General features: G+C 36.1%; 1 protein-coding gene across 2 annotated transcripts; it reads left to right on the forward strand.

The window, feature by feature from the left end:
* Positions 1-20838, forward strand: LOC123548716 (chromodomain Y-like protein). 2 transcript variants are annotated; one of them, XM_045336221.2, is made up of 5 exons: positions 1-90; positions 7267-7422; positions 11542-11751; positions 17320-17585; positions 18156-20838. In XM_045336221.2, the coding sequence occupies exons 1-5, from the start codon at positions 64-66 to the stop codon at positions 18232-18234; spliced, it is 738 nt and encodes a 245-aa protein (XP_045192156.2). In that variant the 5' UTR covers positions 1-63; the 3' UTR covers positions 18235-20838. The 2 variants fall into 2 exon arrangements, with proteins under 2 accessions (XP_045192156.2, XP_045192155.2); XM_045336220.2 differs by having other exon boundaries at positions 59-131.
* The last annotated feature ends 232 nt before the right edge of the window (positions 20839-21070 follow it).

Consider the following 21070-nt stretch of genomic DNA (forward strand, 5'->3'; position numbering starts at 1 on the left):
ACGGATTTTGCGACAAGCCGTAAACCTTGTCGTAGAGGCTCATGGGAGTGTACAAAATTCAAAATGTCGGCCAGCGAAGGCGAACTCGAGGTAACATGAAATTTTTACCTCGTTTGTGGAAAGATTACATGGTTATTTTTATATCTGTTTGTTAAAGTGAAGTTAAGAAAATCTATGTTGTGCTTAGGTAGAATTTATGCGCACACATCTGAAACATGCCTTTCTGCGATTTGCAAAATTTCAGTTTTGTTCTCGGTTTGCTTATAATTTGACATTGTTTTTTAAAGCAACAAGCACTTTGTTATAGTCGAACTTTTATTTGTCAAAGTTATTATTGTGTGTGGTTGGAAATTATTTGATTCATTAGATGATGTGTAAATATTGAAAAGGCAAAGCCTCTGAGCGAGGAGCTGAAACGACAAAAACTATTCTGCTTAAAAATTCGAGACCTATTCACTGAAAAAGACAAAATTTAGTGTCATTTACTATAAAGTGATATCATACGTTGCAAAATTTATGGAAGCGATTCACGGTGACGTATTACCTGTTTGTGGCGTTCTATGGCTTTATGGTATTTATGACTTTTATCCCATTTTAGGTCATTGCTAATCTTTAAGAAAACATATTTTTTTTACCAACTGGAAATTTCTTGCATTATTTTTGAGTGATGTATATTCGCATCAATGATCGTATCCGCCAACAAAGCATTTCTGTGAGCTGCTTAGGGACACGCACTTGTAAAAAAAAGCAAATGAAATTTTTCAAACATAATTTTTTAAAAATAAAGACACTAGTCTAATGAATAGAGATTGTAATCAAATATAAAATAAAAAAAACAATTTCGACTTGAGAAGTAAACAAAATGGCACCCAAAAGGCGGCGCCCAACGGAAATTTTTCAGTCTCCTTGCCCATTCGCCAATTTTGTTATTGCACAATTGCTGAAGGCGGTACGCCTCGCAATTGCTTAGGCAATTGCTCGCGAGCTATGTCGCTACAACACGACACTGGGATAAGACAGAGTGTGGGCAATATTATCTGTTATAACCATCTTCTCACTCAATGCTATGCATGAGGAGCTGACAGTGACACGTTGGAGGTCACCTTTGTGACCTTTCCACGAATGAATTGACTCGGACTCCATGCTTTCAAGTTTTTTAAAGTGAAACTTGAAGTCCAAAAAATCTTATATTTAGTAGCAATGCAAACTCCGCTAGGTGGCGCTGGCGTAGTGTTTTTCCCGTACTATTTTTGGCTGACCTCATTTTTGGTATCATTTCTTACGGTCGATTTCGCTTATAAAACATGCAAAAAGCTGGGAACCACCGTGCCATATATGGAGAAAAAAGAAGTCCGCAGCGGAAATGGTACCTCTTTGTAAATTATTGGCCAAAAAACATAAACAAATCATTATATAAAGTTTTCATCAAGTCGGAAATTTGTGAAAACGGTGCCTTTCGCGGAAATTTCTGGCTTTAGGAGGTATATCGATCATTGTTCTACTTAAAAAAACATAGTTTCCACGGAAACCACCGTAAAGAGTAGTATTTTGTCATTTTCTGAAGCCTGTGCAGATAGCCAAAACGGCAACTCTTCATGTTCCGAACGTAAAACGCGCACCTGCTACTGACACCGGTACGATTAATTTCATAACATTGAATCGAGTTTGCAGTATTTTATACCATTCAGAATTAGTTGTAAGTGTTTTTACTGGAGTTGTAAATGCAAGTGTACATAAATTACACAATGCAAATAGAAATTAACAAAGTAAACGAGAGAATGCAACAAAATCACGGGTAAAAATTGTCGAGTTGTTTCGTCACCATAAACTTTCGTTCCCATTATGTAACAACTACGCCGTAGTAAATATTTACGCTTTTTACAGCTCTCATGTAGAGTAGAAGCCCGGAACATCATTAGATGTTAAGCGTTGTCGCTTCTTAGGCCCATTTGTATTTGTTTTCCCAATTTGGTACTAAATTATTTTAATTTTGGTTATTATGAATTATCTTTATATTTATTCTATTCCATTTAATTGTCATAATATTGGTATGTCATTCTGACATATATTATATTACTACTATTTACAGTTAAAATTCCTTATAATGGTGTGTTCTTAAAAAGATAAAAAATCACAGCTATTTAGCACAGTCTATACAATATATACTTGTGTATGTACTACCAATTGCGTGTTTGGGCACAGTATCCATCGCTTGAATTAGACTGCGTTACATTTATATAGTAAAAACAAGTTATTTTGGTGTTTGTTTTTGTTGTTGTTTTTTTTTATAATAACATAATTTATCTTCACAGTCATATAGTCTAGATTTTACAAGTTAAGACCATAGCACCTATGCTTGGGTTCAGACTGGCCTGACATTTAAAAATATCTATCAATAAAATTTCTAAAAAGGAACATTGTTCCCTAGAACAGTCTTATCACCCTTTATGTCAATATACAGAACTTTTACTGAAAGGGGCTGTAGCACTTAGCTATGAATTTTGACCGCCCTGACCAGTGCTTATTAGTCCCCTACTGGTTGAAAACCAGTTTTGGGGACTATAGGAATGCTCTTTTCCGTCATTCCGTCATTCCGTCCGCAATTTCGTGTCCGGTCCATAACTCTGTCATCCATGAAGGGATTTTAATATTACTTGGCACAAATGTTCCCCATGATGAGACGACGTGTCATGCGCAAAACCCAGACCCCTAGCTCAAAGGTCAAGGCCACAATAGTAGGTCAAAGGTCAACAGGGCTTTTTTCCTGTCCGGTCCACAACTCTCCCACCCTTGAAGGGATTTTAGTATTACTTGGCACAAATGTTCCCCATGATGAGATGATGTGTCGTGCGCAAATCCCGGACCCCTAGCTCAAAGGGTCAAGGTCACAATTGGGTCAAAGGTCAACAGGGCTTTTTTCCTGTCCGGTCTATAACTCTCCCATCCATGAAGAGATTTTAATATTACTTGGCACAAATGTTCCCCATGAGGAGACGACGTGTCATGCGCAAAACCTGGACCCCTAGCTTAAAGGTCAAGGTCACATTGGAGGTCAAAGGTCAACAAGGTTTTTTTCCTGTCGGTCCATAACTCTCCCATCTATGAAGGGATTTTAATATTACTTGGCACAAATGTACCTCATAATAAGACGATATGTCATGCACAACTTTCAGACCCCTAGCTCAAAGGTCAAGGTCACACTTAGCAGTCAAATGTTAACATAGCATGAACAGGGTCTGTTTCGTGTCCGGTCCATAACTCTGACATTCATTAAGGGATTTTAATATTACTTAGCACAGTGTTCCCATGATGAGACGAGTGTCATGCGCAAATCCCGGACCCTAGCTCAAAGGTCAAGGTCACAATTGGGGTCAAAGGTCAACAGAGTTTTTTTCCTGTCCCGTCATAAACTCTGCCATCCATGAAGGGATTTTAATATTACTTGGCACAAATGTTTCCCATGATGAGACGACATGTCATGCGCAACACCCAGTACCCTAGCTTAAAGGTCAAGGTCACACTTTGAGATCAAAGGTCAAGAGGATTTTTTCCTGTCCGGTCTATAACTTTGTCATGCAAAGCAGGATTTAGATATCAGTTGGCACAAATATTCCCCTGGATGAGACAACATGTCATGCGCAAGAACCAGGTCCCTAGGTCTAAGGTCAAGGTCATATTTAGAAGTCAAAGGTCAAATTCAAGAATGACTTTGTATGGAACATTTCTTCTTCATGCATGGAGGGATTTTGATGTAACTTGGACCAAATGTTCACCACCATGAGGCACCCTTGTTTTTAGAATTACATCCCTTTGTTGTTACTATAAATAGATTTTATTGTAACTTTTTTATTACTGGCAGTAGAGAAAAATCGAGACCACTTTTCTGTGGTACAGCATGCATGTTACATCCAATTTTTAGGTGTATTTTGACCTATCTCTACCTGGTAAAGAGTTTCTTGTGGACTTATATTATTATTATTTTTTTTTTTTTTTTTTTTTTTTTTTTTTTTTTTTAAAGATTAATTTCCCTTTGTTGTTACTATAAATAACTTACATGATAACATTTTTATAATCAGCCAAAAAAATTCAATATGAAAACAACTGTGGGTTTTTATATATGCACATTTTAATCCAAGTGTGTTGTTATAATGTTATAACATATTGTATATGTAGTACAATATTGTTTATACATCATTGACAGATATCAGTTCATTATGTTATACTGCAGTAGAAAAAATTAGGTGCCTTCCAGTAGGGGACTTTGTATTGCATGGCAATACTTCATTCACTTGTTTAGCCTTGATTTGAATTTGAAACTGTTGAGAGTTGGAGCTTCAATTGTACTGGAGGGGAGTGCATTCCATGTGTCAATTACTCTGTGACTGAAAGTATTTTTTCTTGTGTTTGAATTGGCTCTAGGCTTGAATAATTTCTGTGTGTTCCCCCTTGTATTAGTAAGTTCTAACTGTTAGCAATTTGTGGAAGTTTTATCTAGTTCATTCTAGCTTAAACAGTTATAACAACGCATAATACATGGAAGACTATTTAAAATGTTAAATACATCATGTTTTTTACATTTAATTTTACCTTTTCAGTGACAATAAATTGAAAAAATGTTGTTCCCAATCAACACCCCCGCTCAGTCTCATAACACTCTCACTTCAGTGACTGCATGACTCTGTCTGGTATGTGTTATATCATGAATCTAGCATGACCCAGTAATGAAGCCATTTGTGAAATTTACTGAATGTTATGACAAAATAATAAGGTTCCATTAATGTCAAATTGTTAAAATCTTTATCGACTGTTGAAAGGAAAAATGTATTAAGAAATGCTAGAATCAAAATATAGCATGACATAAAGCCATATTAGAATAATCAGTAATACATAATTTTAGTCATTACATTTTCAGCGCTGTTCAACTTGTTCTAGTTGAGTTTTTAATACAATCATTTTTGTTCATGTTACAAAGCATGCATTTTCCATCAGTTCCAGTTAAAACAATTCTTGCAGTCAAACCTGTGCTAAATACCACCCCAGAACAATAGCATCTTTCCAGAAAGACCACTCTGAAAGTCTCCCTGAATATTACTCTTCAGTAAGTTATACTGCATACACAATATATACAACAGCCTGGCTCTTTTAGTAGTTCCCAGGGTGGTCTTTAAAGACAGGTTTGACTGTAAATACATTGGATAAGATTATAATTTTCTCAAGAGTTACTAAATTAACCCCTCTATTGAAAACTGGACTTAAAAACTTAGTTTTGGCTGTGATTGTTTCATCAGATTTTCACACATAAAAAAACACCATAATTTTATATAATTTCCTATGATATTTATTGATAATGCAGCAAATAAAACCTGATCTTAGACAGTATTCCAATGAAAACAACATTCAATAGTTAGTCATAGAGTAACTTTTTTGGGATTTACTTGAATATTTGTGGCCTACTGAAAACACGTTGTCTGATACACTATATTTGTGACCGGAATACGACCAAGGAATAACAGAAAAGGCCTAGGTATATAGACTTTTAGTGCTCTCTTATACTATATATACTACTGGGGTCAAGTATGATTGTTTTTGTGTCAGATTTTTAAATAAATGTCATTGTTTTGGAATCAGGTTGTTTTTCGGGCTAAATTTTTGAAAAACGGCTTTATGAGCCTTAAAACGCCCATATTTGCATGTATATATTTTTTCTAAGTATTGTGGTAACTTTTTTTTTCACTTCCATGTTGTTCTGGGGTACAAACTCTTATGAAAAAATGACATTTTAAGTGTAAAAGTCTGGTTTATAAAAATCTCATTGCATTGCTATATTTAGGCTTTAATAGGCAGAAAACCTGCGTCCGGGAAAACCCTGAAGTAAAATTAAATCATAATTCACTAGTTTATTTAATTTGTTTTCATAGAGAAAACAGTTCACTGCGGTATCTCGCGTTCTGTTTACATCGACACCGGTTGGAGTAACTTCCCTTGATAAATCAGTATCATCGAAGCGCTTTATTATTCTACACAACAACGCTGTTGAATGTTAGTCTGTAAATGATTTGCATTCTATTTGTTTGGCCGGGTAGTGTCGAGTTTACCATCTTCTAGTCAGTCAGGGATTGATTTTATGCTTTGGGAAGGGACTAGTCCAATGCACTGACAACTTGTTTAGGAAGGGACCTAATGGCTTTTGTAAATTTTGGTAGTCTAGTGGGTATCTTATCCTCCACATTTGAAAAATTTATTTGGTTATCTGCTATTGATATGCTACATTGTGTTATATGTCATGTCACATGTTCTTATGGGCCCTGAATTTATCAATAAACTTGAAACTAGTTTATTTCAACACAAATGAAAATTCCCCTTTTCTTAGTTTTTCGTCGTATTTTCCCCCTCCAAAGGGTACCGACCCCCTTCCCCTATAAGTGAAAAAAAATCACTGGGAAACACTTTAACTACTTTTTATGATGAAAATGAGATAAACTGCCTTGATTATAAATATCTATATTTAACGTGAATTGAACACTAATCCTCCATAACGTTATTGGTAACGGCAGTCCAGGTTCGATTTTCAACACTGTCATCTTTTTTTCTTTAAATATGTTAGAAACAAAAATTCCAAATTTGAATAAAAAAAGCGCTGTTATAATTCCCAATTCAACCAGTACTGGACCTTTTCCCAAAATGGAAAAAATGCTGATGTTGACATATTGTTGATTTTTGCCATTTTGAATTGCTTCATTCAGTGTCCGACAAATCCATTGCCTGGAGCCCGTGGGCTACCAGAAATTTTAGTCGGGCTACAAAAAAATTCCCGACGTAAGCTCGCCGGGCAACCATAAATTTAAAGCTTCAGTAGCCCGGTCATTAATTTTGACAATTCACCATGTGAAAAAATTCCAGATTTGACCAGGGGCCCTTTTACAAAAAACCTAGACTAATATGACAGGAATGTGTCTGCGGAACTGGAAACAAACGCAGGTTTATTTTGATGTTTTTAAATTTTTAACTAAACATTGTTTCAGACCCCTTTGATTCTCACATCTCAGTAAGTCGGGTTCGGATAGAGCAAGTTTATACTTTCGGGGTTTAAATTTTTCGGCAACTACAAAAAAATGCTGGGCTACCAGTAAGATTATAAATTTTTCGGACACTGTTCATTGATACAAAATGTTAAATCAATGACACAATGACATCAATTTCTGACAGTTCTTATTTTCTTTCAGCATGTTCAGGCAATTAATTGATCAAAGAAATTATCAATTTCAGGTTGGTGAAATTCTCGGTGAGAGAAAGTCAAGTCGCAGAGGATTAGAGTATTTAGTGAGATGGAAAGACTTTGGTGCTAGTAATGACACATGGGAACCATTGAAAAATCTTTCAAATGCTGCCAGGGCTATAGCCGATTTCCATGCAAAAACTATGGTGAGAATGTGTTGTTTTCCCCTTGCTCTGTTGAATGGTGTCTCATTCCCAAATTTCAAAATAAAAGTATCTTAACATCTGTTTAAACAAGAAATAAACAAACAGTATTTTGTGTAAGGTTAGAAATGGTCCAAAATTTTTATTACCTTTAAAAATATAGTACTCTCTTTAACATTTGACAGCTACTTTAACATATATGATCTGTAACTCTGGAACAGGGGTGTAAAACTCAACTTGCCTGCTCACATTGGCGAGTTAAAAGTGGTTAGGATGAGTGGACCTCTCTGTATACTCAACCGATCGGGCGTGTGCTTTTTACCCCATAACTTTTCCAAAATTAATAGTCAGTTCAAAATTACATATCATTTTTTTATGCCCCCGAAGGGAGGCATATAGTTTTTGAACCGTCTGTCGGTCCGTCGGTCTGTCAGTCTGTCCGCAATTTTCGTGTCTGGTCCATATCTTTGTCATCGATGGATGGATTTTCAAATAACTTGGCATGAATGTGTACCACAGTAAGACGACGTGTCGCGCGCAAGACCCAGGTCCGTAGCTCAAAGGTCAAGGTCACACTTAGACATTAAAGGATAGTGCATTGATGGGCGTGTCCAGTCCATATCTTTGTCATCGATGATGGATTTTGAAATAACTTGGCATGAAGTGTACCACAGTAAGCGACGTGTCGCGCGCAAGATCCAGGTCGTATAAAGGTCAAGGTACCACTTAGACTTTAAAGATGTGCATTGATGGGCTGTCCGTCCATATCTTGTCATCCTGTGGAATTTTGAATAACTGGCATGAAGTGCCTACAGTAAGACGACTGTCGGCGCAGACCCAGGTCCGTAGTCAAAGGTAAGTCACACTTTAGACGTAAAGGATAGTCCTTGAATGGGCGTGTCCGGTACATATCTGTCATCGATGGTGGAATTTTATAATAACTGCTGGTAGCTACAGTATTACCGTGTCTGTGAATCCAGGTGTTTAAAAGTCACACATGTTGATTAAAGCGTGTTTTCAAGATTGCGGTCATTGAGCGGGTGTGGTCATATTTAATTCAACATGGATTAATAATTATCTACAAGAATGGTGCCATAGAGACTGGTCGACGGCAGACAGCTCGTGGTCAAGTCTAACTTAATCGGATAATATTCATTAGCATGGAAAGGCAAGTTGTATCTATGGAGACAGTCTGTTTCAATTCTTTGATCATATAGTTTTAAATCATTTCCATGAACTGTCTAACCAAACACTTATTCAAAATGTTTAATCTACATTGTTTAACAAGCTATAATATTCTAAATATATTATTTATCTACTAATGTATTTTTCTTTTCATTTGCTTTTATTCTCTTTTTAATATCAAAATTATATATGGTCATTTCCAAAACAGGTGTTTTATTTTATTTTATGACTGAAAGTTTTTAAAAAGCTTAAAGTTTCGTATATAAAGAAATCTATGCGAAAATAACACATAAAGGTACAATAGCTCTTTATTTTAGCGTTGGATGGGGCGTGTTCATTGTAACGTTGAGCACGGAAAGAACAAAGAATGCTTTAGTTCATTTGTATCTCAAAGATTCTTCAACTGAAATTTTACGAACGCGCTGAAATACGTGACTGAAATTTACGGGCGCGTAGATTTATTAAAAAGTAATATTTTACGATCGCGCAAATTTATCTATAATATCTTCGAATTGTCATTATTATCGATTAATTCGGCGAATCGGCTTGATATTAAAAATTTCTTACGTTTAGTCTCAAGAAAATGGATGGGGCTTTAGACAAAGCACTCAGCAAATATTTCGTTTCATTTGCTTTCGTAATTGTAGGCGGGACTTAATTTGGCGAATCAGATTGACTGATAATAATTCTTGCGTGGAGGAACACTTGTTTTAAATTATGCCCAGAGGTGTAATTAGGTATCGACACGGTGTATTGTCTTCGTGTTTTGCTAAATATCGGATTATCCATGACACGCTGTGTGTAATATTATTGATCGGTGATAGTCGGCATGATTCTATTGTAACGGTGTTGTTTGATACGATATCCGGTAGTAAAACAGACCGCTATACATGTTTTCCTCGGTTGTTTATTTTACGCAAATTTAAAATTAACTGTGGAATTTTTTTTTCGCCAATTTAATTTTATTTTCGCCAAAAAAGGAATTGGCAAATAGCAGCGGAAACCCTGACAAACTGTGTCTGTAGACGCTTTCAAAATCGATCGCTTACCGATAATGATTGTGCGCTAGACTGTGATTATTATTTTAAACGATGCAATTATTATGCCCCCCTTCGAAGAAGGAGGGGTATATTGTTTTGCAGATGTCGGTCGGTCGGAATGTAGACCAATCAGTTTCCGGATGATAACTCAAGAACGCTTAGGCCTAGGGTCACAAAAGTTGATAGGGAGGTTGGTCATGACCAGCAGATGACCCCTATTGATTTTGAGGTCAGTATGTCAAAGGTCAAGGTCACAGTGACCAGGAACAGTAAAATAGTTTCCGGGCAATAACTCAAGAATGCTTGGGCCTAGTGTCAGGAAAATTGATAGTTAGGTTGGCCATGACCAGCAGATGACCCCTATTGATTTTGAGGTCATTAGGTCAAGGTCACATTGGCCAGGAACAGTTAAACGGTTTCTTCTTGTCCAAAACCATAGGGCCTAGGGCTTTGATATTTGATATGTAGCACAATCTTGTGGTCCTCTACCAAGATTGTTCAGATTATTTCCCTGGGGTCAAATATGCCCCAACCCCTGGGGTTACATGGTTTATATAGACTTATATAGGAAAAAACTTTGAAAAACCTCTTGTCCAAAACCACAGGGCCTAGGGCTTTGATATTTTGTATATGAAATCATCTAGTGGTCCTCTACTAAGATTGTTCAAATTATTCCCCTAGGGTCAAATATGGCTCTGTCCTGGGGGTCACATGGTTTACATAGACATATATAGGGAAAAACTTTGAAAATCTTCTTGTCAAAACCACAAAGCTTTGATATTTTGTAATGTAGCATCATCTAGTGGTTCTCTACCAAGTTTGTTCAAATTATCCCTCTAGGGTCAAATATGGCCCGCCCCAGGGGTCACATGGTTCATATAGACTTATATGGGGAAAAACTTTGAATCTTCATGTCCATAACTTACATCATTCAAATTTGGACCACATGTCTAGTTTTGAGTGGCAAGATGAACCTTGAAATGACCTTTGACCTTGAGCTAGTCTTGAAATTTGGAACATTCAAAAATGGCTCAGTGGATGGGCCAAGATCACTCTGTAATCTCTTGTTAGGTTAATAGGTTAAAGGTCAAGGTCAGATTAAACCAGAATGGTAGAACTTTTGTTTACAGTGAGCATATAATTTCTGTTTCTTGTGCAATTACTGAATGCATCAAGGGGGGCATTTCGTGTTCGACGAGCTCTTGTTTCAAGAAAATCATGTACCGTAAGCCAGTCAAGATTAAATTATTCATCCGAGTTAATGTTACTATCGTCACTATCGTCACTATTTATTTTCCTGTACTTTGTCAAAGCATTATAAACATGATAAAAGTGACAGTATTAGAAATGTCATTAAGTTAGTTGTGGTTTTATTAGGGCAAGTGACTTTTTCACTAAGGGCAAGTAAATTTTACTGGCAACTACTAGTCCTGCAGGGCGAGTGGTGTGGAAAAAAAAATGTCACCCCTGTGACTGTGGAAGCAGTTCTACACTACCTACATTGTCAGTTTTTAGCAAAGTTAAATACATTTGATGAGAACTTTTATTTTAGTAATTATTATCAAATGGTAAAATTTCTAAGTGAAAGCCAAGTAATTATGTGATCCAGCAGTTATTCATCTTACTTATGGGAAAATTGATAGTTTTTTTGTAGCATATCTGAAAATTTACAGTTTTTTTTTTTTGCTGGTGTTTAGTATTCAAAGGTGAAAGTCACAAAGTTTGATTTGATGAAAAATGATTGCAGCTATATCTATAAACAGATATTTAAGTAACATCAGGATCATCAAGCACAATTTTACAGAGTGTTAGCGAGGGTTAAGATTTCAATCAGATATGTGAAGTATGTACAGAACCACAATGTGTACTTGAGGTTTAAGTTTTGCTTTGGTTTCAGTCACAGAAGAAGACTAAGAGACGGAGTAAGTCCCGATCTAGATCCAGAAGTTCCTCAAGAAGGAGACGTTCTAACAGCCGTTCACCAGGCCGAAAATCAACAACAAAAACTACAACAAAGACATCCTCTTCTCCAACAAAGGAAGAGACCAAAACAGAAACAATAACAAGATCTCCTGGAAGATTTGAGAAGACCACAGAAACGCTGACGGTATGTCTCCGCATGTTTCAAAGGAAAAAGTTTTACATGTTTTTTTATCATTTTGGAAGATGGAAATTGTATATAAATTGCAAGTAGACAAGTTGTACAAGGTTTTGTTATTATGGAAATATAAATGTAGGCTTCGGCCTTCATGATGAGATAACAATGCATCTAAATGAAAAATGTGTTTTGTTTGCCAACAAAGCACGCAAAACTAAAAAACTAAAAAATGTATTTATACTAATTGAAAACCACAATTGTTTAATCTTCAACACCTTTGTAAATAAAAGTATGCCCTTCAAGACCTAAATTGGCATGTTTTATCGAGCCCGCTTGCGGTGAGCTTGATACAGTCATCACTTTTGGCAGGTCAATCCATCTGATTTTGTCTGTACCATAACTTTGACATGCATTGACCAATCTGGTTTATATTTGGCATGAATGTTTACCTCAATGAGAAGGAGTGTCCTGCGCAAACCCCATGTTCATATCTCAAAGGTCAAGGTAACAATTGGAGGTCAAAGGTCATATTGAAGTTTGTCTGGAGCATTTCTTCTTCATACATGGTAAGATTTTGATGTAATTTGGCATGAATGTTCACCATTATGAGGAGTGTCATGCGCAAGAATCATGTCCCTAGGTCTAAGGTCAAGGTCTAACTTAGAGGTCAAAGGTGCTGACGGGCTCGACATGAAATGTAGAATGTATTTCTAGTTTGTATTTTTGGCTTCAGTTTTACTCCTATTGCAGTAAAATGGGGACTGAAATATACTGTTAGGAATAGCTGATTGTGGTTTTCATTTACTTTCCAGGAAATTAGTACATTTTGGCAACTGCTTTTATTTTCAGTTATAATGTTGTTAAAATACAAAAAAAACACTAAAGTTTAGTATTAAAACAAAAATGCTTGTCACACTAAATTGACTAAAATGGCCATTTTTAGCTCACCTGTCACAAAGTGACAAGGTGAGCTTTTGTGATCGCGCGGTGTCCGTCGTCCCTCCGTCCGTCCGTCCGTCCGTAAACTTTTGCTTGTGACCACTCTAGAGGTCACATTTTTCATGGAATCTTTATGAAAGTTGGTCAGAATGTTCATCTTGATGATATCTAGGTCAAGTTTGAAACTGGGTCACGTGCCCTCAAAAAATAGGTCAGTAGGTCTAAAAATAGAAAAACCTTGTGACCTCTCTACAGGCCATATATTGCACAAGATCTTCATGAAAATTGGTCAGAACGTTCATCTTGATGATATCTAGGTCAAGTTCGAAACTGGGTCACGTGCCGTCTAAAACTAGGTCAGTAGGTCTAAAAATAGAAAAACCTTGTGACCCCTCTAGAGGCCATATATTTCACAAGATCTTCATGAAAATTGGTCAGAACGTTCACCTTGATGATATCTAGGTCAAGTTCGAAACTGGGTCACGTGCCTTCAAAAACTAGGCCAGTAGGTCTAAAAATAGAAAAACCTTGTGACCTCTCTAGAGGCCATATATTTCACAAGATCTTCATGAAAATTAGTCAGAACGTTCACCTTGATGATATCTAGGTCAGGTTCGAAACTGGGTCATGTGCCATCAAAATCTAGGTCAGTAGTTCAAATAATAGAAAAACCTTGTGACCTCTCTAAAGGCCATATTTTTCATGGGATCTGTATGAAAGTTGGTCTGAATGTTTATCTTGATGATATCTAGGTCAAGTTCGAAACTGGGTCACGTGCCCTCAAAAAATAGGTCAGTAGGTCTAAAAATAGAAAAACCTTGTGACATCTCTAGAGGCCATATATTTCACAAGATCTTCATGAAAATTGGTCAGAATGTTCACTTTGATGATATCTAGGTCAAGTTCGAAACTGGGTCATGTGCGGTCAAAAACAAGGTCAGTAGGTCTAAAAATAGAAAAACCTTGTGACCTCTCTAGAGGCCATATATTTCACAAGATCTTCATGAAAATTGGTCAGAACGTTCACCTTGATGATATCTAGATCAGATTGGAAACTGGGTCACATGCTTCAAAATCTAGGTCAGTAGGTCAAATAATAGAAAAACCTTGTGACCTCTCTAAAGGCCATATTTTTCATGGGATCTGTATGAAAGTTGGTCTGAATGTTCATCTTGATGATATCTAGGTCAAGTTTGAAACTGGGTCACATGCGGTCAAAAACTAGGTCAGTAGGTCTAAAAATAGAAAAACCTTGTGACCTCTCTAGAGGCCAAATATTTCATGAGATCTTCATGAAAATTGGTCAGAATGTTCACCTTGATGATATCAAGGTCAAGTTCGAAAGTGGGTCACATGCCATCAAAAATTAGGTCAGTAGGTCAAATAATAGAAAAACCTTGTGACCTCTCTAGAGGCCATATTTTTCATGGGATCTGTATGATAGTTGGTCTGAATGTTCATCTTGATGATATCTAGGTCAAGTTTGAAAGTGGGTCACTATCATCAAAAACTAGGTCAGTAGGTCAAATAATAGAAAAACCTTGTGACCTCTCTAGAGGCCATATTTTTCACAAGATCTTCATGAAAATTAGTGAGACTGTTCACCTTGATGATATCTAGGTAAAGTTCAAAACAGGATCACGTACCTTCGAAAACTAGGTCAATAGGTCAAATAATAGAAAAACCTTGTGACCTCTCTAGAGACTATATTTTTCAATGGATTTTCATGAAAATTGGTCAGAATTTTTATCTTGATAATATCTGGGTCAAGTTCAAAACTGGGTCACATGAACTCAAAAACTAGGTCACTATGTCAAATAATAGAAAAAACGACGTCATACTCAAAACTGGGTCATGTTGGAAGAGGTGAGCGATTCAGGACCATCATGGTCCTCTTGTTTATTATTGGCCATTGGGAAAAACCGAGACCACTTTTCTGTGGTACAACATGGATGGTACCTCCAATTTTTAGGTGTATTTTGACATATCTGTACCTTGTAAGAATTTTTTTCTTTTTGGTTAAATTTCTTCTCTTTGTTGTTCCTGTCCTTTGTGGACTTAGATATTTTTTCTGAGGACCTTCTTGTCCTCAAGTGCAATGATAACAGGTGAGCGATATAGGGCCATCATGGCCCGCTTGTTTTGTTAATTTCTGAACTTGGTGTGGCCATAACAGATTACTCTTTCATTTGAAGTACATGTAATACTCCTTGAGCATGTTAATTTATAATTATGTATTTAACTTTGTCATTTGGAAATTTGAGATTGGTGGCTTAAAAAAATAATTTCTTGCTCTAGAGTTAAGCCCTTATTGGACTTCGAAAGATTACAACTGCACCAGAACAATATGTATCCAACTCCAGTTTCCATCCAATTTGTGTACATCATCGACATGAAGCACACATGCATATCTGGTGTTATTGATGTGGATCTTGAAATATTACATTTATTTTGGGACATTATGTGCTCAATTTCTTCCTACATTTCTCTGTCCAGTTAAAATGAAACTTGATATATACATCTGATATATGATCATCAGTATGAAGTGAACATGCACATATTTTCAGACTTTCATGTCTGATATTTTCCTCCGGAGATGTAGCCATATGGTGAACTTAATTTATTATTTTGTCAAGCATTTCAGCAGGCATCTCTTACACAATGTTTTGTTGCTCATATAACACGTCAGAGTTTAAAAGGTTTTAGGTATACTTTCCTGATGACAGGCCTAGTCTGTTGCATTTTTGCATAAAGCTCTCTCAGATCTGTTCAAATTGTTCTACATCGGTGCGCACATGTATACACATCTAATAGTAATAGTAATTATTTGGCAGGGATTTTTTACCGTTTAGAAACTGGGGCCCGGGGCCCATTCAGTTGGCAAAAATGGCGCATAAAACCTGAAAATTGGGAAATACAAAAAATAAGTTTTTCCATCACACAAACTTTATTTCAGAATTGTTATTGTTTGATGTCATATTACAAGTCTTTTGTTTTATATTTTTAGCTCACCTGCTTTTGTTATCGCCCTGTGTCCGTCGTCGCCCGTCCGTCGTCGTCAACAATTTGACTGTTAACACTCTAGAGGTCACAATTTTGGCCCAATCCTAATGAAACTTGGTCAGAATGTTACTCAATAAAATCTTGGATGAGTTTGATATTGGGTCATCTGGGGTCAAAAACTAGGTCACCAGGTCAAATCAAAGGAAAAACTTGTTAGAACTCTACAGGTCACAGTTTTGGCCCAATCTTAATGAAAGTTGGTCAGAATGTTACCCTGAATAAAATCTTGGACGAGTTCGATATTGGGTCATCTAGGGTCAAAAACTAGGTTACCAGGCCAAATCAAAGGAAAAGCTTGTTAACACTCTAGAGGTCACAATTTTGACCCAATCTTAATGAAACTTAGTCAGAATGTTACCCTCAATAAAATGTTGGACAAATTTGATATTGGGTCATCTGGGGTCAAAAACTAGGTCACCAGGTCAAATCAAAGGAAAAGCTTGTTAACACTGTAGAGGCAACATTTATGACTTTATCTTCATGAAACTTGGTCAGAATGTTAATCTTGATGATCTCAAGGTCTAGTTTAAAGCAGGGTCATGTAGGATCAAAAACTAGGTCACCAGGTCAAATCAAAGCAAAAGCTAGTTATCACTGTAGAGGGCCACATTTATGACCATATCTTAATGAAACTTGGTCAGAATGTTAATCTTGATGATCTATAGGTCACTTTCAAATCTGGGTCATGTGGGGTCAAAAACTAGGTCATTAGGTGAAATGGAAGGAAAAGCTTGTTAACAGTCTAGAGGTCACAATTTTAGCACAATCTTAATGAAACTTGGTCAGAATGTTAACCTCAATAAAATCTTGGATGATTTTGACATAGGGTCATCTGGGGTCAAAAACTAGGTCACCGGGTCAAATCAAAGGAAAAGCTTGTTAACACTGTAGAGGCCACATTTATTACTGTATCTTCATGAAACTTACTCAGAACGTTAATCTTGATGATCTTTAAGTCAAGTTCGTATCTGGGTCATGTGGGGTCAAAAACAAGGTCACTAGGTCAAATCAAAGGAAAAGCTAGTTAACACTCTAGATGCCACATTTATTACTGTATCTTCATGAAACTTAGTCAGAATGTTAATGTTGATGATCTTTAGGTCAGGTTCGAATCTGGGCCATGTAGGGTCAAAAACTAGGTCACTGGGCCAAATCAAAGGAAAAGCTATTTAACTCTTTAGAGGCCACATTTATGACCATATCTTAATGAAACTTGGTCAGAATGTTAATCTTGATGATCCATAGGCAAATAGATCAGGTGAGCGATACAGGGCCTTCATGGCCCTCTTGTTTGTCTTTTGAAAGTGTCTACTAAATTTTCTGGTATTTCTTCAGCGAGAAACTCGCAGACACTCAACGGTCACTAAAATTTTGGGAAATTTAAACCTAAGAATTGGGAAGATAAGCAAATTTTTGCAGTTGGGATGGGCCCATATTCGGCCCCAAAATCAGCCTTAAAAAATCCCTGTTTGGGTTCATTAAATTTCTTGATGGGTATTAACTGAACTACTGGGTACGTTTCTCAAGCAGAAACTTAAGTGATTCTGTTACTTAATTTTCTCTTTTACTTCCCAGAGATCCATACTTACCCCAAGTTCTACACAGCGCAGTACATATTTGACTAGAACATCAGAGGTGAAGACAACCACAACCAATCGTGACCTAGAACCAGTCAAACCAGCCAAGTCTGCAGACTGTGGATGGCTTCAAGTATGCTGCGTTCCGATGCAGAAGATGAAGGAATGTTGTGCGGGTCTTGTTAGGTCGGATTATCCAGCTATTGTAGTGTGTGCAACCATTGCAATTATTTTCCTCAGCTTTGTATTGGAGAAAAACGTAGAGTAAGTACTTCAGTGGGCTGGTTCCAAGAATATGAATTCAAGGTTAGAGACCAGTCTGGGAATTAAGCCTTGCTGTTGGTCGATTTTAAAATCGTGCTCAGCAACAACCAATCATACGCTGAAGTTTTTAGACTGGTTTTAGACCCTGGCTTCCTAGACAAAAAATTAGCTCATGGAGAAAAGACTGATTGTTATGTAACAGACTTTTAAAGTAGCTCTTCTGGGTGCACAGTAGGTAGAGTGGAAAGCTATAGCTGGAGATGTAACAAGTTAGATGCTTGGGTGAACAGTTTCTGTGACCGTAGAATATGTTATGTCTGGTACAGAATCAAGGAAGACTGATAAAAAGTTAAAACATATGCTGGTACTTGTTCATTGTTTAAGGTTTTATATGCTCAAATTTATTAAATATACCTTTAATTATGAATAACTTAATAAAACAAACATGTTACAAATGTCAGCTTTAAATCTTTTTAAAGTGTGTGGTATTTAATAGTTTTGGAGAAAAAATGCTCAAAAAAAACATATTGTTTGTTATTGTAATAAGATTGATTTTTTATTTTATTTCAGTTTCGAAAAAGTTTGGGCTGCAATTGTTGCATTTTTCACTGGGATATGGGCTTGGCTGACACAGCTTGTCTCAAAGTAGCATTTGACAGATTTATTTGTGCATACAACAGCTAAAAGGCAGCAGTTAATCTCAGACAAACCATTGACCCATTTGGTCATCACTATCAGTCTAACACAATATATGTGTATATGATGTGTATGTAGCCGGAGTAAGACTGTATAAATGTCAGGAAGTTTGCACATATACTGGGCTTTATTTTATCTCTTTATTATGACTTTATTATAGGGCAAGCCCTTGGCTGTAGTTCTGTAAGTACATCCGCAATTAAAAAAGTGCCTTATTTTGCCTGGCATTTTTAGAATGTCTTAAAAATTCCCTGCCCCCCATTTTAATGCCATGCCTTGGCTTTCCTACCGGTCAGGTACATCTAAAACTGGTTATTGGTTGAAATTGCCTTTATTATTGAATACTGTGCAAAAAAGGTACCGATTTTTATTAGGGCACAAAGATTTGTCCACATTTTGTTAACTAAAACATTAAAGGAAAAAACCTTCCAGGTGTGCTTTTGGTGCAAAAGTCTGGCAACTTTCATATTGTGACAATATTGATCAATGTTTAGGAGCTTGCATACAATAGTTAGGTATATGTGTCTGCCATGTGACAAGTGAAATGACCAACTGATGAGACACAGTTAGCCACAGGGTACTGCACAGGGAAAATCATTGTTTTACTTTTTACCATGCAACATTAAGTTTATTTATAGTGTTGTTTATGACATTTTTAATGAAATACATTTTTAGATTCACAATTGACAGATAATTATAAAGTGCAATCTATATTTAGTCTTGCTGTGTGAATAATATTACAAGGAACTTGCTAATGATTTTATGTAGACATTAATTGAACAGTGATGTTTAATTTATTCTTTTAAAAACCTTTTACTAGTGTTTCTACGGTAATTACGGTACTATCAATAAAATATTTTATTACCCATAAGATATATGAATTGCATATAGGAGACATATTTTGTAAATCATTTAAATTTTTTATACTTGCGATGACAGCAGCTTTGTCATTTTATATACAAAGTGCGTTGGTTTACTGCTAGTAATCTGTGTTGAAACTGTAAAGGTCATTTGAACTGTATCAAAATGTCCCCTTTTTTGCTAAAAATATGAATATATATGTTTGCTTTTTTTTCATACATTTTAATGAGTCAGCATTTTAAACAGATCTCGCAATTTTTTTATAAATTTCTCAAAACAAGAAAGATAACAGTGGAGAGTTGCAATTGATACCCATTTCTGGTCGGTATCATGCATTTCACTGTTTTCATCCCTGCATGGTATGTGATCATAAAATAAGTTACTCATTTGCAATTCACCCTCACTGTTGACTGTCTTGTATTGTATAGAAATATGTAATTTTGCAACAAATCAAAACAAGTATTTTGCTTAACTACGCAATATTGTCATTGGCTAGCTTCTCTCGTTCAGTATTGTTTGGTTATTTTTTGTGCATTATCATTTCTTAAGGAAAAGTGCTCAAAAAAAAAAAATTTGTGTATTAGAATTTGACTTTTTGCATTTTTGCTCTTTTTTTTTTTTTTTTTTTTTTCCTGCCAACTGCTTTGATGAACACTATTTGCTTTTCACCTTCATCTTGTATGTTTTGGATTTGTATTTGAAAGAGCACTTAATACCTTTATAATAGGAATCCTTTAAAAGTAATGAAGTTTCATTTGTGACAAAAGATGTAATGACTTTTGACATAACATCGTGTTACCTAGACATGAAATATTTCGAACTACGAGCACATGAATGAGACATTATTTGAACAGTGATTGGGTTCATTGGTAGATATTTTTGGTTATTACAAAAGTGTAGATATTTTTTATTTGTTGTATGCTTGCATGAAATCTTGTATTGCACATTTTAGCTGGAAACATTCTGCTCTGCTACTGCTTTTACAGCACTTGCTTGAATTAAAGTTTTTGATTTTAACATTTTATGTGCATTTGTGTGTATGTGTCAGATAAGTAATGAATTTATATACATGTATCATCATGAATTTCATTAGATTTATTCATAATACAAGACGTCACGTTAATAGGAACCATCACCTGTCCCTCATTGATGTGAGTTCAAAACCTGGCTCAAGGTGTAGCATTCTTCAAGTGTGGAAGCAGTTCGTCCAGCTGGCTTATGAAAGGTTGCTGGTTCTACCTTGGGGTCTGCACTTGCAGTAATTAATGCCAAAAGAGGCACCTTGGGTCTTCCTCCACCATTATAAGCTGGAAAAGTCACTATGGCCTACATTGTGTTGATTTGACTAAATCCAACAAAAACAAAATGAACTGTCTATGTGATGATTCTATTTAATGTGACGAGGCTTGTAAACAAAATACAGCAAGGAACCAAAAGGAGCAATAGCGGAATCTCAGGTTAAGAAAATGTCTGTAAATTTCAGTACAATGATGGTTTTTCTGTTTTAATGTTGTTAAAAAACCCACCCCTCATTGTTTTGTTGTCATGGAAAATCCCACTCACATTACCATTTCATATTTTGGGGTGCAGTATTTCTTCATTGATTCATTATTGTATCAACATTATTTTTGTAACCTTATCAATGTGTACATGTTTTAGTAGAAGTAGAAATGAAATAAACATACTCAAAATGTCACTTCTTTATTTTTGGTAGATGATTGAAAAATGCTAATATAATAGAACCCTACAATAAGACCACCTTATTAAGACAACCCTGCTAATAAGATCACCCATTTCAGTCCCAATTGAGTAAGACACTTTTTGGCATTTCACATCTTTTTAGCTAAGCTACATGTATATGGAGGGCTATCCTACTCAACCTGGCGTTACACTATGTTCCACAGCCATATCTTGGTTAAAGATTTGGT

Source organism: Mercenaria mercenaria, chromosome 6, assembly GCF_021730395.1.
Source record: "Mercenaria mercenaria strain notata chromosome 6, MADL_Memer_1, whole genome shotgun sequence".
NCBI lineage: Eukaryota > Metazoa > Mollusca > Bivalvia > Venerida > Veneridae > Mercenaria > Mercenaria mercenaria.

What these genes read in the sequence shown, in the direction of transcription:
- LOC123548716 (XM_045336220.2), top strand. Translation starts at nt 96, where the DNA reads ATGAAATTTTTACCTCGTTTGTGGAAAGATTACATG. An exon ending in ATTTCCATGCAAAAACTATG is followed by an intron (nt 7,423 to 11,541) that starts GTGAGAATGTGT and finishes CTTTGGTTTCAG; the next exon opens with TCACAGAAGAAGACTAAGAG. An exon ending in GTATTGGAGAAAAACGTAGA is followed by an intron (nt 17,586 to 18,155) that starts GTAAGTACTTCA and finishes ATTTTATTTCAG; the next exon opens with TTTCGAAAAAGTTTGGGCTG.